Source organism: Pan paniscus, chromosome 6 (assembly GCF_029289425.2).
Source record: "Pan paniscus chromosome 6, NHGRI_mPanPan1-v2.0_pri, whole genome shotgun sequence".
Classification (NCBI taxonomy): Eukaryota; Metazoa; Chordata; class Mammalia; order Primates; family Hominidae; genus Pan; species Pan paniscus.
The window spans coordinates 144166362-144183316 of record NC_073255.2 but is presented as its reverse complement, the minus strand read 5'-3'; the positions used below and the strand labels follow the sequence as shown (position 1 = coordinate 144183316).

At 34.9% G+C, this 16955-nt stretch overlaps 1 protein-coding gene across 2 annotated transcripts in view; it reads left to right on the top strand.

Annotated features, from left to right (window-relative positions):
- Nucleotides 1–16955, top strand: part of COG5 (component of oligomeric golgi complex 5) — a 362628-nt gene that overhangs the window by 223714 nt on the left and 121959 nt on the right. For both annotated transcript variants that reach the window (XM_003811197.6, XM_055114808.1), the window contains exon 11: nucleotides 16065–16146. In XM_003811197.6, the coding sequence (XP_003811245.1) occupies nucleotides 16065–16146 (82 nt within the window). The remainder of the gene's footprint in view (nucleotides 1–16064; nucleotides 16147–16955) is intronic.

Here is a 16955-nt window from a genome sequence, read left to right as displayed (position 1 = left end):
ATATCAGGGTGATGCTGGCATCATATTATGAGTTAGGGAGGAGTCCCTCAATTTTTTTTAGGGGGATTGGGGGAGAATAGTTTCAGTAGTATTGGTGCCAGCCCTTTTTTATGTCTGGTGGAATTCTGCTGTGAATCAGTTTGGCCCAGGGCTGTTTTTTGCTTGGTAGATTTTATTACTGATTCAGTTACAAAACTTGATATTGGTCTGTTCAGGGTTCCAGTTTCTTCCTGATTTGATCTTGGGAGATTGTGTGTTTCCAAGAATTTATTCATTTCCTCTAGATTTTCTAGTTTGTATGCATAGAGATGTTCCTAATAGTCTCTGAGGAGCTTTTGTATTTCTGTGGGATCGGTTGTAATGATGCCTTTGTCATTTCTGATTGTGCTCATTTGGATCTTCTTTTTTTTCTTTGTTAATCTAGCTAGTGGTCTATCAGCCTTGTTTATTACTCTTTCAGAGAACCAATTTTTGGTTTTATTAATTCTTTGTCTGGATTTTTGGGCCTCAATTTTGTTCAGTTCCACTCTGATTTTAGTTATTTCTTTTCTTCTGCTAGCTTTAGGGTTAGTTAGTTTCTTTGTTCTTGGTTTTTCTAACTCCTCTATGTGTGATGTTAAATGATTAATGAGAGATCTTTCTGACTTTTTGAGGTAGGTATTTGGCACTTAAAACTTTCCTCTTAACACTGCTTTTGCTGCATCACAGAGATTTTGGTATGTTATCTCTTTTCATTTTTTTCAAAGAATTTTTTTATTTCTGACAATTTCACTGCTTGCCCAAAAGTCATTCAGAGACATGTTGTTTAATTTCCATGTAATTGTGTGAGTTTTGGGAGATCTTCTTGGTATCAATTTCTATTTTATTCCACTGTGGTCCAAGATTATGATGGGTATTTCAATTTATTTTTAATTTATTGAGACTTGCTTTATGGCATAGCATGTGATGAATCTTGGAGTTTGTTCTGGGTGCAGATGGGAACATATATACTGTAGTTGATGGGTGGAGTATCCTGTAGATATCTATTAGGTCCAGTTAGTTAAGTGTTGAACTTAAGTCCAGAATTTCTTTGTTAGTTTTCTACCTCCATGATCTATGGAATGCTCTCAGTGGGGTATTGAAGCCCCCCACTATAATTTTGTGGCTGTCTATATATGTTTTGCAGGTCTCTGAGAACTTGTTTTATGAATCCATGTGCCCCAATGTTGGGTGGATGTATATTTAGTATAGTTAAGTCTTTTTGTTGAATTGAGCACTTTATCACCATATAATGCCTTTCTTTATCATTTTTTACTGTTGTTGGATTAAAGTCTGTTTTATCTGACCTAAGAACAGTGACCTCTGCTCTTTTTTATTTTCCATTTGTGTGATCTTTCTCCAACCCTTTACTTTGAGCTGATAGGTGTTACTGCATGTGAGATTGGTCTCTTGAAGATAGCAGATAGATGAATCTTGTTTGTTTTACCCAGTTTGCAATTCTGTGTCTTTTACCTGGAGCATTTAGGGTATTTACATTCAAGGTTTATATTGATAGCTGAGGTTTTGAGCTTATTATGAAGTTGTTAGCTGGTTGCTTTGTAGTTTCTATTGTGTGGTTGATTTGTAGGATGTGTTGGCCATGTAAAGTGTGTGTGTTTTTGTAGTAACAGGTATCATTCTTTCATTTCCATGGTTAGAACTCCCTTAAGGATCTCTTGTTGAGTATCTATTCTTATGCTTGTTAGCCATTTTAATATCATCTTTGGAGAAAAATCTATTGAAGTCTTTTGTCTATTTTAAATCACGTTATTTTTGGCTGTTACTATATATTCTAGATATTAACTTATTGTCCATTATATGGCTAGCAAATATTTTATCCCATTCTGTAGGTTGCTTTTACTCTCTGTTGTTTCCTCTACTGCATAGAAATCTTCAAGTTTGATGTAGTGTAATTTGTTTATTTTTGCTTTTGGTATCATATATAAGTAATTGCCAAATCCAGTGTCATGGAGCTTTTCCTTATTTTGGTCTAGGAGCTATAGCTTTAGGTCTTATATTTAAGTCTAATCTTTTAAGTTAATTTTTATGTATGGTATAAGGTAAGAATTCAGCTTCTTTCCTTTGCATGTGTATGTATATCTAGTTTTCCCAGTAGTATTTATTGAAGAGGCTATTCTTTCCCCATTTTGTAGCCTTGGTGTACTTGTCAAAGATCATATGGCCATGTACTTGAGGGTTTATTTCTGGGCTATCTATTCTATGTCATTGGCCTATATGTCTTGTTTCATACCGGTACCATACTGTTTTGATTATGGAAGCTTTGTAATATATTTTGAAGTCAGAATGTATGAGACCACTAGTTTTGTTTTCCTTCTCAAAAAAGATATTTGAGGTCCTTGAGACTTCATATGAATTTTAGGATTTTTTTTTCTTATTTCTACTAAAAATGCCATTGAGATTTCTTCAACACAAAAATTGATTTCCTTTTATTGAAGAAAAATGTAGTTGTGGACAAAAACGTGGGTGTTTGTTGATGGCAGCCCATTGTTCAGCGCATTATGGTAACATTATGCAGCTTTAATGCTGAAGTGGAATACCTCTCAATTCTGAGGACACTGGTTTTGATCCTATTTTTAAAAATTGATACATAATTTCTGTACATATTCATGGGGTACTTATGATATTTTCTTTCATGCATAGAATGTAATGATCAAGTTAGGGTATTTAGGGTATTCATCTCCTCAGGTACCTATTTCCATGTGGGAACATCTCAAGTCTTGTCTTCAAGCTATTTTGTAATAAAAAAATACATTGTTGTTAACTATAGCCACCTTACTCTGCTATTGAACATTAGAACTTATTTCTTCTAACTGTATGTTTTTAGCCATTTACCAACCCCCACTTTCTCCCCCACCCAAAACACACACCCCTTCCCAGCCTCTTTGATATCTATCCTTCTTCTCTCTCCCTCCATGAGATCAAAATTTTAAGCTCCCATATATGCCATATATGAGTAAAAATGTGCAATCTTTTGTCTTTCTGTGCTTGGCCTGTTTCACTTAATGACTTGCAGTTCCATCAGCATTGCTGCAGATGTCCAGATTTCATTCTCTTTTTGTGGCCAAGTAGTATTCCATTGTGTATATATGTCATGTTTTCTTTATCCATTCATCCTTCAATGGACGCTTAGGTTGATTTCATATCTTCGCTTTTGCGAATAGTGGTACAATAAATATAAACCCCTTTGATACACTATATCCTTTTCTTTAGATAAATACCCAGTAATGGGATTGCTGAAGTATATGATAGTTCTCTTTTTAGTTTTTTGAGAAATCTCTGTACTATTTTCCATAGTGGCTACACTAATTTACCTTTCCACCAACAATGCGTAAGTGTTCCCTTTTCCCCGCATCCTCACCAGTATGTGTTATTTTTTGTTTTTTTAATAGTAGTCATTCTAACTGGGGTAAGGTCATATCTCGTTGTGGTTTTGATTTGCATTTCCCTGATGATTAGTGATGCTGACAATTTTTTAATGTACCTCTTGTCCATTTGTATGTCTTCTCTTGAGAAATGTCTATTCCAGTCCTTTGCCCACTTTTTAATGGGATTATTTGTTTCTTACTGTTGAATTGACTGAGTTCTTTCTATGTTCTGGATATTTGTCCTTCTGGCTCCCAGGCGGTCTGCACTGGTCTTGGCTGTGGCTGCAATGAGCTGGCTGGGTCATTCCCCAGGCCCACAGGTGGCATATGCAAGTGAGTGACTGCTGTGGTAGTAGCGGTAGCCTGGGTTATTTGAGAACCTGCTGTACATCATTTTGTTTAAAATTACAATTCAAAAACCCTGTCAGTGACTTTAATTGAGGAATGTTGTGAACTCATAAATTGATTTAAAATTTTTTTATTTTGTAATAGATATACATATTTTCAGGTATATGTGTTAATTTGTTACATTCATATAATGTGTAAAGATCAAATCAAGGTAATTGGGATATCCATCACCTTAAGTATATATTTTATTTATGAATTTGAATTATTCTCTTCCAGCCATTTTGAAATGTACAATAGATTATTGTTAACTGTCATCACCCTGCTGATCTATCGAACTCTGGGTCTTATTTCTTCTATCTAACTGTATATTTGTAGTCATCAATCAGCCCCTCTTTGTGTCTCTCTCTCCTCGATTTTTTTCCAGCATCTGGTAACCACCAGTCTACTCACTGTCTTCATGAGATCCACATTTCTAGCTCACACATAGTGTAAGAATATGCAATATTTCTGTTTCTGTGCTTGGTGTATTTCACTTTTCATACAGTTCCAGCCATGTTGCTGCAAATGAAAGGATTTCACTCTTTTTTATAACTGAATAATATTCTACTGGGTATATATGCCACATTTTATTTATTTATCCCTTGATGGACAATTAGGTTGATTTCATACTTTGGCTATTGTGAATAGTGCTTCATTAAACAAGGGAGTACAGATATCTTTTTGATATATTTTATTTCTTTCTTTTGGATGATCTGGCCATTACTGAGAGTGGGGTTTTGAAGTTCTCTACTATTATTGTGTTGCTATCTATCTCTCCTTTTAGATATGTTAATGTTTTCTTTATATACTTGGATGTTTCAATATTGGGTGCATACATATTTATAATTGTTATATATCTTCTTGCCAAATTGACCCCTTTCTCATTATGTAGTGATCTTTGTCCTTTTTATAGTCTTTGGCTTGTAGTCTCTTTTATCTGATATAAGTATAGTTTTTCCTGCTCTTTTTGGTTTCCAGTTGCATAGAATATCTTTTTGCATCCCTTTACATTCAGTTCATGTGTGTCTTTGTAGGTGAAGTAGGTTTCTTGCAGGCAGTGTATAGTTGAGTCTTGTTTCTTGATCCATTCAGCTACTCTGTGCCTTTTATTATAATTGTACAATTGAATCCATTTACATTCACTGTTATTGAACTCACTACTGCCATTTTGTTGTTTGTTTCTGGTTTTGTAATTCCTCTTCCTTTTTCCCTTTCTTACTGTATTTTGTTAGCGCTTAAGTAATTTTTGTCTGATAGTATGTTTTAATTTGTTGCTTTTTATTTTTAGTAAATGTTTTAGAGACTTTTGAATCATTATTATGAGGCTTACAAAAAACATAAGTTGTTTTGTTTTATTTTATTACTTTTTGAGATGAAGTCTTGCTCTGTAGCCCAGGCTGGAGTGCAGTTGTGCGATGTCAGCTCACCGCAACCTCCACTTCCCGGGTTCAAGTGATTCTCCTGCCTCAGCCTCCTGAGTAGCTGGGATTACAGGTGCACACCACTGCACCCAGCTATTTTTTGTATTTTTAGTAGAGGCAGGGTTTCACCATGTTGGCCAGGCTGGTCTTGAACATAAGTTATTTTAAAGAGATGACAACTTAGATGACAAAAGATACAAAGAAAGATAAAACTTTAAAAACTTTACATTTTAACTCCATTCTCCTACATTCTGACTTTTTGTTTGGTCAATTTCCTTTTTTTCACTGAGAAAACACCTGTGAATCAATTTACATATTTTTGTGTTGCCTATAAATATAAAACATGTCAATCTTTAAATATCAATATGATATATCTAACAGATTGCTATAGCTATTATTGTTTTTCATAGATGTGTCATGCTAGAGTTATGAGTGGATCACACAGCACAGTTACAGTATTAGAGTATTCTGGTTTTGTTTGCGTACTTAATTTTAACGGTGGGTTTTATATCTTCAGATGTTTTTGTTTATTTGCATATTACTGGTTTTTTTTTTTTCTTTCAGAATTTTAAGAACTCCATTTAGTATCTCTTGTAAGACAGGTCTGATGGTGGTGAATCCTTTCAACTTCTGTCTTCTTCCTTTTTGAAGCATAGCTTTGTTGAATACAGTATTTTGGATAGCATTTTTTTTTTCACTTTGAAAATGTTATCCCACTCTCTCCTGGCATGTGTGGTTACCATTGAGAAGTCTGTTGCCAGACCAATTGTAGCGCTCCTTTATATAGTACTGGTTTCTTTTGCTGCTTTTAGGATCTTCTCTTTGTCCTTGGCCTTTGAGATTTTAATTATGATATGCCTTGGGGTAGTTTTATTTGGTTGTAATCTGTTTGATTTTTTTCAACCTTCCTGTAACTGGATATTCATAGCTTTCTCAAATTTTGGAAGTTTTTTTTATAATCTTCAAGCTTGGAACACTTCTGTAAGATCAACTTCTTTAGCTTCTGCTTATGAGTGGAAACATGCAGCATTTATCTTTTTGTTCCTGGCTTATCTTACTTAACATAATGTCCTCCAGCCTCATTCATGTTACCTTGAATGACAGGATTTCATTCTTTTTATGGCTGAATAGTATTCTATAGTGTGGATATACCACATTTTCTTAATCCGTTTCTCTGTAGATACTTAGGTTGATTCCATAGCTTGACCAGTGCTGCAGTAAACATGAGAATGAAGATACCTCTTTGACATACTGATTTCCTTTCCTTTGGATATATACCTAGTACTGGGATTGCAGGAATTTTCAAAATACTAGTAAACCATGCATTCTTAACTGGGGGCAATAATGACCCCAAGAGAGAGAAAATAGTTCTCATTTTTCTTTCTTAGTTTCTCTTATTAGGGAGAAACTAAACCTTATTAATCAACCTTTAACACCATTATTTGACAGTGATCTCTAGGTAAGTATGAGATTAGGCATTAGGCATTTGAGTTTAAAGAGGAACTTTTACTTTTTACTCTATGTATGTTAGTATTGAAATTTTTACATCCAGAATTTACTGTTCTAGTTAGCATTAACATTTAGATTATCTCTATTGCTCCTCCAAAAAATTTAAAAGAATAATGGAAACATCATATTTAATCCTTTCATCCAGAGACAACGCCTGTTACTATTTTGTAAAAAGTCTTTGTGTTTATCTGTATTTATTTTAATAAATGCTATCTGTTCTACCTTCAAAATGTATTTAAAATCTGACTACTTTTCACTATCTTTGACTGCCTCATTAATCTAAGCTCTTATTTTATAAAACAAAAAGTTGATTGCATTATAAATATTTTTTTCTCTCTGAACAATGTACATGTAAAAGCTAATATTTTGATTTTATTGGAAATTCTTTGGGTTTCTTATTTTGCTCTGTAGTGTGTGTATAGGGTTGTACATGTATAGGGTTTCTTACTTTGCTCTGTGGTGTTCATCTTGAAGTTCCTATTTAATTTCCATAGCTTTCTTCTTTGTAATGAGACAGCAAAATGTTTCCCCCCGAAGGCTATTTTTCAACAAAGAGAAATTTTTATTTGCCTTATTTTATTTGCTTTGCCAGGATCCCTCTGCTTTGAATCCAGAAAATGATTAAGAACTAATTTAAAATTAATATATACTTGGTTTCTTTGATCAAATCGGCAGGCTTCCTTATTCACAACATGATTTATCCGCAGAGATCTCTGGCATAGACCTTTTGCTAAGTTTTTTACACTGTACTTCCTTTGATCTTAATTTAGCTCCCTCTGCTTCTCTCTGACCTCCTCTCAGTAAGCACACTGACTTACAAACAATTTATCAAGGACCAAAAAAAATTGTATTGCTTATCCTCACCTCCCCCTTTTGCCTCAAAGGTGTCTGCTTCTTTTTCAGGCTTAGTTTTCACTTTTGTTTTTTGATTCCACATCATCCCGTCTTGGTTTTCTCCGGTATCAACTTCTTTCCTCCTTCCTTCTTTTCAGTGTTTTACCATCTAAATATTTTTTTAAAACAGCAAAAACCTGAGTCCTTTATTTTCTTCTAAACACTTTTTTCCTTCACACTCAGGTTTCAGTAAGCTACCTGGTATCTCTACTTCCCTGCTTCTCTTTTGCCCCACACCCTTGATGTCAAGGTTTCACTCTACTGAAACCTTGTTGGTCAGTGCACCTTAGTGACCCAGCTGCCAAATCCTTCTGCCCACTTCTCAGACCATGTTTACTTCACTCCTCTGAGGTGATTGACCACTTCTTCTTAAATCTCTCCTCCCTCAGGTATTCCCACTCTTCAGAATTCCTTTATTGATGCCTCCTCCTCTTCATCCCCTTCCTTTTAAAATATTTATAAAATTTCAAACATATACCAAACTATAGAACCCAAGTATAGGACAGTGAATACCTATGTACCTGCCATCCAGTTTCAGTGATTATTAACTTATGCTCAATCTTTATTTTATAATCATCTCCACCCACTCCTCTCTCTCCACTCTGAATCATTTCTTCCACCAACTTTTAATTGATTTATTCCCTGTGGCCCACCCTCAACATTATTTTCTTCCCATGCCACATGCAATATATGGAAAAGCTCGCACAGGCTAATAGTTTCTACCACCTCTAAATGCTGATAACACTTAAATCTATTTTTTTAGCATAGATCTTGCTGAAAAGCAGTCAGTGGCCAGGTGTGGTGGCTCATGCCTGTAATCCCAGTACTTTCAGAGGCCAAGGCGGGCTATCACATGAGGTCAGGAGTTCGAGACCATCCTGGCCAACATGGCGAAACCGCATCTCTACTAAAAATACAAAAATTATCTGGGCGTGGTAGCAGGTGCCTGTAATCCCAGCTACTCAGGAGGCTGAGGCACGGGAATCATTTATCATTTGGACCCTGGAGGCGGAGGCTGCAGTGAGCCGAGATCGTGCCACTGTACTCCAACCTGGGTAACAGAGTGGGACTCCATCTCAAAAAAAAAAAAAAAAGAAAAAAAAAAAAAGAGGCAAGCAGGGTCATCTCCACTTGGATGCCCCACAGGTTCCAGAAGCATAAGTTTAAAAGAGCACATCTTTCTTTGCCCACCTGCTGCTCCTTCTTAAATTCTATTTTGGTTGCATAATCTTCATCCTCCTAGTTCTTCATAAATATATTTAGTCCTAGTTATTAATAAATACATCTTCTGGCCCATCAAGTTGTATCAGTTTTCCTGCTGCCCACTCTTACTCTACTACTATGGCCATAGAAAGGTCCCTTTTGCCTAGATTTTTTCAGTAAATTCCTAACTGATCTTTTTGCCTGTAGACTTGATAACACCCCGCACACTATTCATCTTCCACATTATTATCAGAGTGATTTTCTTTTTCTTTTTTTTTTTTTTTTTTTGAGATGGGGTCTTGCTCTGTTGCCCAGTCTGGAGTGCAGTGCTGTGATCTCGGCTCACTGCAAGCTCCGCCTCCCGGGTTCACGCCATTCTCCTGCCTCAGCCTCCCGAGTAGCTGGGACTATAGGCACCCGCCACCACGCCTGGCTAATTTTTTTGTATTTTTAGTAGAGATGGTGTTTCATAGTGGTAGCCAGGATGGTCCCGATCTCCTGACCTCGTGATCTCGGCCTCCCAAAGTGCTGGGATTACAGGCGTGAGCCACCGTGCCCAGCCCAGAATGATTTTCTTATAGCACAGCTTGATCATGGTATTATCTTATTAAAACTCTCAAGCGGTTCACTATTATGTCTATGATGAATGTAGACATACCTTGATCTGATCCTTGTCTTACTTTCCATTCTTATGTCCTCCCTCTTTCCTGAATGCTCACTTTTTATTCAGAGGTTAGAAAACACTTTTTCACATCTCTGTGTACTATTAGCTGGGTGTGGTGGCACGCACCTGTAGTCCCAACTACTCAGGAGGCCTAGACAGGAGAATCGCTTGAACCCGGAAGGTGGAGGTTGCAGTGAGCTGAGATCGCACCACTGCACTCCAGCCTGGGCAACAGGGTGAGACTCTGTCTCAAAAAAAAAAAAAAAAAAAAAAAAAAAGGGGGGGGGATCTAGCTCAAGAGATCCTGATTCTTCATAACAAAATAAATCCCATGAAAATATTATTTCTGCTATTTACATGAGGAAATCAAAAGCTCAGAAAGATGAAGTCACCTTTCTAAAGTCACAGCACAAGTGGTAGACCTTGGATTTAAGTCAAGGTTATTTGACTTCAAAACCCATACTCTTTTCACTATACTCAGCACAATAAGGTTAGCATGAAAGTTTGGACCTTATTCAATGTGCAGTAAGAAGCTGTCAGATATATTTGAGCCAGGAAATCCATGGTCAATTTGGTGTTATAAAGAGAAAAACTAAAGAATATATGCTTTGAAAGCTGTTTTGTTTAAGTATTAATTATTCTAAGTTTCTCTGTATACATTTAATTATGTTGAAATCAATGGCTAAAGCAAAGGCCAAGCCATAATTCTAAATAATAGATTTATCTTTAAAAAGTTCTGACATTTTTGTATATTTTACTTTTGTTCTATTTATATGTAATAATATGTGTCTGTTTAGTTTTATTATCAGCTTACGTGGTCTCAGCCAAAAGTCCAAATTTCATTGTTTCTTAAAGTTAGAATTATACTGTTTGTATTTATAACCAAGGAACAAGGTCAGAAAGATACTTTAAATTACAAATGTTACCCTGAATTGATCTGATAACATGATTCCATTTAACTTAATGTAAGACATACTGGGAGTCAGTTATAAATAGATCATTGTCAAATATCCTTCCAGTTCAAATCTACTTGAATTATTCAAAATGTATTTCAATTAATTTTGTTTCAAAATGTTTAGAAGCAAATATGTAACAGGCTGACTTGACTTGAAACAAGCACAGTGATTTTTATATAGCTTCATATTTTCTTTATGCAGGAAATTATATTTATGTGATGTAGTTTTGACAATAAAATTTTGTTTTTGTTTTCTTAAAGACAGGGTCTTATTCTGTCATCCAGGCTGGATTGCAATGATGTGATCCTGGCTCACTGCAGCCTTGAACTCCTGAGCTAAAGCAGTCTCCTGCCTTAGCCTCCAAAGTAGCTGAGACCACAGGCACATGCTCCCACACTCAGCTAATTTTTTAAATTTTTGTGTAGAAACGGGGGGGTCTTTCTGTTGCCGAGGATGGTCTTGAACTCCTGGCCTCAAGCCATCCTCCCACCTTGGCCTCCCAAAGTGTTGGAATTACAGGTATGAGCCACTGCACATGGCAATAGCATTTCTGACTATCCTTTGATAATTAAAATTAACATTCTATCTTTTTATATTTTGGTAGGAGATATAGATTTACTATTATATAGTATAGTATATGTACATATACTATTATATATGTGTATATATAGGGATACTTCATACATACACAGCATATACATATCTGTATAAATAGATGGGTATATAGATATAGAAAATCATTGCTTTAACATACTATCTTACCCCCAAATCCACTTTTTTATTATTATCTTCTATACTTTCCCATTCCCTCTGAATCTACTTTATCTCTCTTTATGTCTCCCAAGGACTTTTCACATCCTTTCTTGTTCCAACAGCTATGTGTCCTTCTTAGTACATCTCTTTAGTAGCTGCCTCTAGCTGTTAATTTAGACAAGTCCTTGGGATGGATTGATTGATTTATTCAACAATTGTATTAGGGTATCAGGGTTCTTCAGAGAAACAAAAGCAACAGGAAATGTTATATATTTGTATATAGAAAATAAGGAATTGGCCAATGGGATTATGGACACAAGTCTGTAGATCTGTAGTTGGCAAGCTGGAAAGCCAATGATGTAGTCCCAGTCCAAAGGCCTGCAGGCTCAGACCTAGAAAAAGCTGGCGTTTCAGTGGTGGCGTGTGCCTGTAGTCCCAGGTACTCAGGAAGCTGAGGCAGGAGAATCGCTTGAGCCCGGGAGGCGGAGGTTGCAATGAGCCAAGATCACACCACTGCACTCCAGCCTGGGCGACAGAGCGAGACTCCATCTTAAAATAATAATAATAAAAACATAATAAAATAATAAAAATAAAATAAATTGTTTTCTGTTTCCAAAAAGTTTCCTTAAAAATATTTTTACTATTGTTTTAACTAGTGAAATTTCTTAAGAGTTTTATGGGGGAAAGAATCTCAGGCTATGATAATTGTACTAAAATGTGTATTAGAATAACTTTTTTAAATAAGGGAAGTAACTAATTCATTTTCCCTGTCCCCCATCTCTTGGCAATTACCATTATTCTTTCTGCTTCTAAGAGTTTGACTATTTTAGCTACTTCATATAAGTAGAATCTTGCAGCATTTATCTTTTTGTGACTGGCTTGTTTCACTTAGTGTAACATCTTCAAGGTTCATTCATATTGTAGCATATGATAGGATTTCTTTCTTTTTTAAGACTGAAGAGTGTTCTATTGTAAGTACAGTCATATACCACATAATGACATTTCAGTCAATGACAGGCTGCACATACAACTGTGGCCTCATAAGACTGTAGTACTGTATATTTGCTGTGTCTTTTTGATGTTTAGATACACAAATGTACTATTGTGTTACGATTACCTACAGTATTCATTACAATGACATGTACAAGTTTGTAGCCCAGGAGTGATAGGCTATCACATAAAGCCTACTTGTGTAGTAGGCTATCCCTTCTAGGTTTGTGTAAGTACATTCTGTGATTTTTGCACAATGACAGAATTGCCTAATGAGGCATTTCTCAGGCACATTCCTATCATTCAGAAATGCATGACTGAATGAATATACTACATTTTCTTTATCCATTCATTCTTTGATAGACATTTGGGTTGTTACCATCTCTTGGCTTTTATGAATAATGCTGCAGTGAACATGAGTATTCAAATAAATCTTCAAGATCCTGCTTTCAGCTCTTTTACTTATATACCCAGAAGTGGAATTGCTGGATCATATGGTAATTTTGAGCAACCTCCCTAATGTTTTCCATAGTGGCTACACTATTTTACATTTCTACCAACAATGCACAAAATTTCCAGTTTCTCCACATCCTCGCTGAGACTTGTTATTTACCAGTTTTTTATAGTAGCCATCCTAATGGATGTGAGATGACATCTCAGTATGGTTTTGATTTGCATTTCCATGATGATTAGTGATATTGAGCATCTTTTCATGTGCTTGTTGGCCAGCCATTTATTTATTTGCTTTGGAGAAGTGTCTACTCAAGTCCTTTGCCTGTTTTTTAATCATGGTATTTGTTTTTTTAATTGTTGAATTGTCAGAGCCATTTATATATTCTGAATATTAACTCCTTATTAGATATATGGTTAGCAAATGTTTTCCCCCATTCTGTAGGTTGCCTTTTTACTCTATTGATTGTTTCCTTTCCTGCACAGAAAATTTCAAGTTAGGTATACTCCAGTTTGTCTATCTCTGCTTTTGTTGCCTGTGTTCATGGTGTCCTATACAAGAATTATTGCCAAATCCAGTGTCACAGAGCTTTTCTCCTATGTTTTTTTTCTAGGAGTTATAATTTCAGGTCTTAGGTTTAGGTCCTTAATCCATTTTGAGTTAGTTTTTATACATGGTATGAGGTAAAGTTTCAACTTTATTCTTTTGCATGCATATATCCAGTTTTCCCAGCAGCATTTATTGAAGAGACTGTCCTTTTCCTATTGTGTAGCCTTGGCACCCTTGTTCAAGATTGTATGACTGTATACTTGATCGTTTATTTTTTTGTCTCTCTACTCCATTGGTCCGTATGTCTGTCTTTATGCTGGTACCATACTGTTTTGATTCCTGAAGCTTGGTAATATGGTTTCTTCCATTTGGATGGGTTTTATTTGGGTTTTTAGAGATAGGATCTCCCTTTGTTGCCCAGGCTGGCTGCAAACACCTAGGCTCGAGCAATTCTCCCACCTCATCCTCCAAGTAGCTGAGACTACAGGTGTGTTCCACTGCACCTGGCTCTGTAATATGTCTTGAAGTCAGGAAGTCTGAGGCCTCTAGCTTTGTTTGTTTGTTTTTTCCCTCAAGAAAGATATTTGGGATCCCTGGAGATTCTCTATTAATTTTAGTATTTTTTTATTTCTGCAAAAATGCCATTGAGATTTTGAGAATCTGCAGATCATTTGGGGAGTATGGACATTTTAACATTATTAGGTCTTCCAACCCATAACACAGTATGCTTTCCATTTACTTGTATCTTCTTTAATTTCTTTCAACCATATCGTATAGTTTTCAGTATACAAGTTTTTTACCTTCTTGAATAAGTTTATTCTTAAGTATTCTTTTGGATACTGTTATAAAAGTAGGGTAGTTTTCTTCATTTTTTTCTGTCTATTTCATTGTTAGTTTGTAGAAACACACTAATTTTTATGTGTTGATTTTGTAGGCTACAACTTGGCTGAATTCAGTTATTATTTTAACAGGCCTTTTTGAGGAGTCTAGGATTATCTACATAACAAGATCATATCATCTAGAAACAGATATAATTTTACTTCTTCCATTCCAATTTGGATGCTTTTTATTTCTTTTTCTTGCTTGGTCCTTCTGGCAGGACTCCTAGTACTATATTGTATAGAAGTGGTAAGAGTGGGCATCCTGGCCTTGTTCCTGATCTTAGAGGGAAAGCTTTCTGTTTTACACCATGGAGTAGGATGTTAGCTGCAGATTTTTCTTATGTGGCCCTTATTATGTTGATGTAATTTCCTTCGAGTCCTAGTTTGTTGAGTGTTTTTATCATCAGATGGTGTTAAATTTTGTTGAATGCTTTTTCTGCATTAATTGAGATGACCATGTGGTTTTAGTCCTTCATTCTGTTAATGTGGTATATTATACTTCCGTAACATGATGAAAAGCATCTACTTTAAACTAAGATACGCAAGACATAATACCTAAAATCTTAGGAATCTGAATGTATTTTCTGATCGTTGCATAAGAAATCAACAATGATTTGATTTGCCTTGTTTATGATTAACAGTTCTTGAGTAAATTTACAACCATAAGACTTATTTTAAAAAGGAACAATTAATAATGAAAATGGAAGTGTACACAGGTATAAAAGTCACAAATCAGTATTTTTCATTGGTCATTTTGTTCACTTGTCCAAAATTATAATTTTATTTTTGGGACTGTAGCAATATTTTAACATTAGAGATATTTTATTTTATTTTTACTCTTACTTTTTTGTTTGTTTGTTTGTTTGCTTCTTGAGACTGAGTTTTGGTCTGTTGCCAAGGCTGAAGTGCAGTGGCGCAATCTTGGCTCACTGCAACCTCGGCCTCCTGGGTTTAAGCGATTCTCCTGCCTCAGTCTCCCTAGTAGCTGGGATTACAGGCATGCGGCACCACACCTGGCTAATTTTTGTATTTTTAGTAGAGATGGGGTTTCACCATGTTGGGAAGGCTGGTCTCAAACTCCTGACCTCTGGTAATCCATCCGCCTTGGCCTCCCAAAGTGCTGGGATTACAGTTGTGAGCCCCTGTGCCCAGTCTTAAAATATTACTTTGAACCATATGAAGTTGGCATTTCTGGCTGCAAAAATAGTAGAATATTGGCAGTATTATATTGTATACCACACATGTGGATGTATCTTAAAGTATTTGGCAAAATTTCTAAGAGTGTGATTCTATTTTAACAGTGTTAAAGTTCTTTGTCTTTCTTTAACAAATGATACTTTAATTAATATTTGTCTTTTCTTTATAGTGCTTACTTTTTAAAACATATATTCAAAGTTGAAAGTATCATGCTAAACTGAGTAGTAGCAATTCCTTTGAGTTTTTTTGAAACTATATCTAGTCTTCAGCCATTCTCTTTTGTAATAGTGAATTATTTCTTGTTAGTTGTCCTAACAAGCATGATGTAAGCAGGCTTTTGTCTATCATTTTGTTATAGTCACACAAATTGCCCTCCGTATTTAAAAAAATGATGATGAGAGTAATAATTTATGTAATAATAATAGCTAACATTCATTGAGTTTATTGTATTTCAGGCATTGTCCCAAGACTTATATTAATTTGTTTAATCCTCATAATTATCCTGCAATGTTATCACCATTTTTCATATGAAGAACAAAGGCCCTGAATGGCTAAGCAACATGCCCAAGGTTACACCAGCTATTATGTGGCAGAGAAGAAGAATGACTGACTACTTGAACATAAGACATAATTTGAATTATCTTTATATTTCCATTTAATTAATAATTCTATTGTTTGATGGTTAGATGTCTAAAATTTTTATTTAAATTTTAAATAACTTTTCAAGGTTACATGTTACCCATTATGATTTCTTAAAATAAATGCATTTTTTTATTTTTAAAAAATTTTTGTTTGTTGTTCACAGGATGGACAACCTGAAATTTTCTACACATTTTGGAATTCAGTTACTCAGGCACTTTCTTCTCAATTTCATATGGCAACAAACTGTAAGTTTACTACTTATTTTGAAAATGAATTTCAAAGTTTTAAGTTATTTTATCATTTGATGTCAAGAAGCTTTGCTGTATTGGTTTACAAAACATTTTTATTGCTATTTTAAAATTCCTGGCTAATTGTCATTTTGTCTAGATGTTTAATCTGGAATCTCCTAGACATATATTCAGTAAACAAAATTTTTACACATTTTTGTAATTAATATTTAGAATAAAATTCTCCAGAAAAATAAGTCAATATCTTATTATTCAGACATCAGAAGAACTCTGTCTGAATTTTTCCTACATAGAGTGTGTAAAGCAGTTAATGTTGAAAAATTTAGTTCATGCTTTTAGAATTAGTTTATAACTAAAAGATATAAAAATACAGAGACTTTGCAAATTTTTTATTGTTAAAAATGAAGATTTAATGAATAAACAGGTGAAATATCTACATCGTGAATTAAAAGTTGGTCATTCAAATATGTTCCACAAAACTTTTTCTTAATTTCTTTATATCATGAAATAATGGACTGGTAGATCTATACAATGAAATATGCAAACCAGCTAATATCTTACGCGTGTGTTTGTCTAAATACTTTAGGTAAGAGCATATAATGTACCTAGGCCTTTAAAAAGTGTTAAGAGTTCATTTCTATTTAAATTTTTATTCACAAGCATTTACTAGAAGGACTTACTGTATGCTAAATATTATTTAGCCACTGCCCTCCCTACACTGACCAGAGTTAAATAAACTAGTCTGCTTGTCTCTCTACTTATTTATAATGAAGTATGTAGTAAGACAGTAACCACAAAGAGGTCTT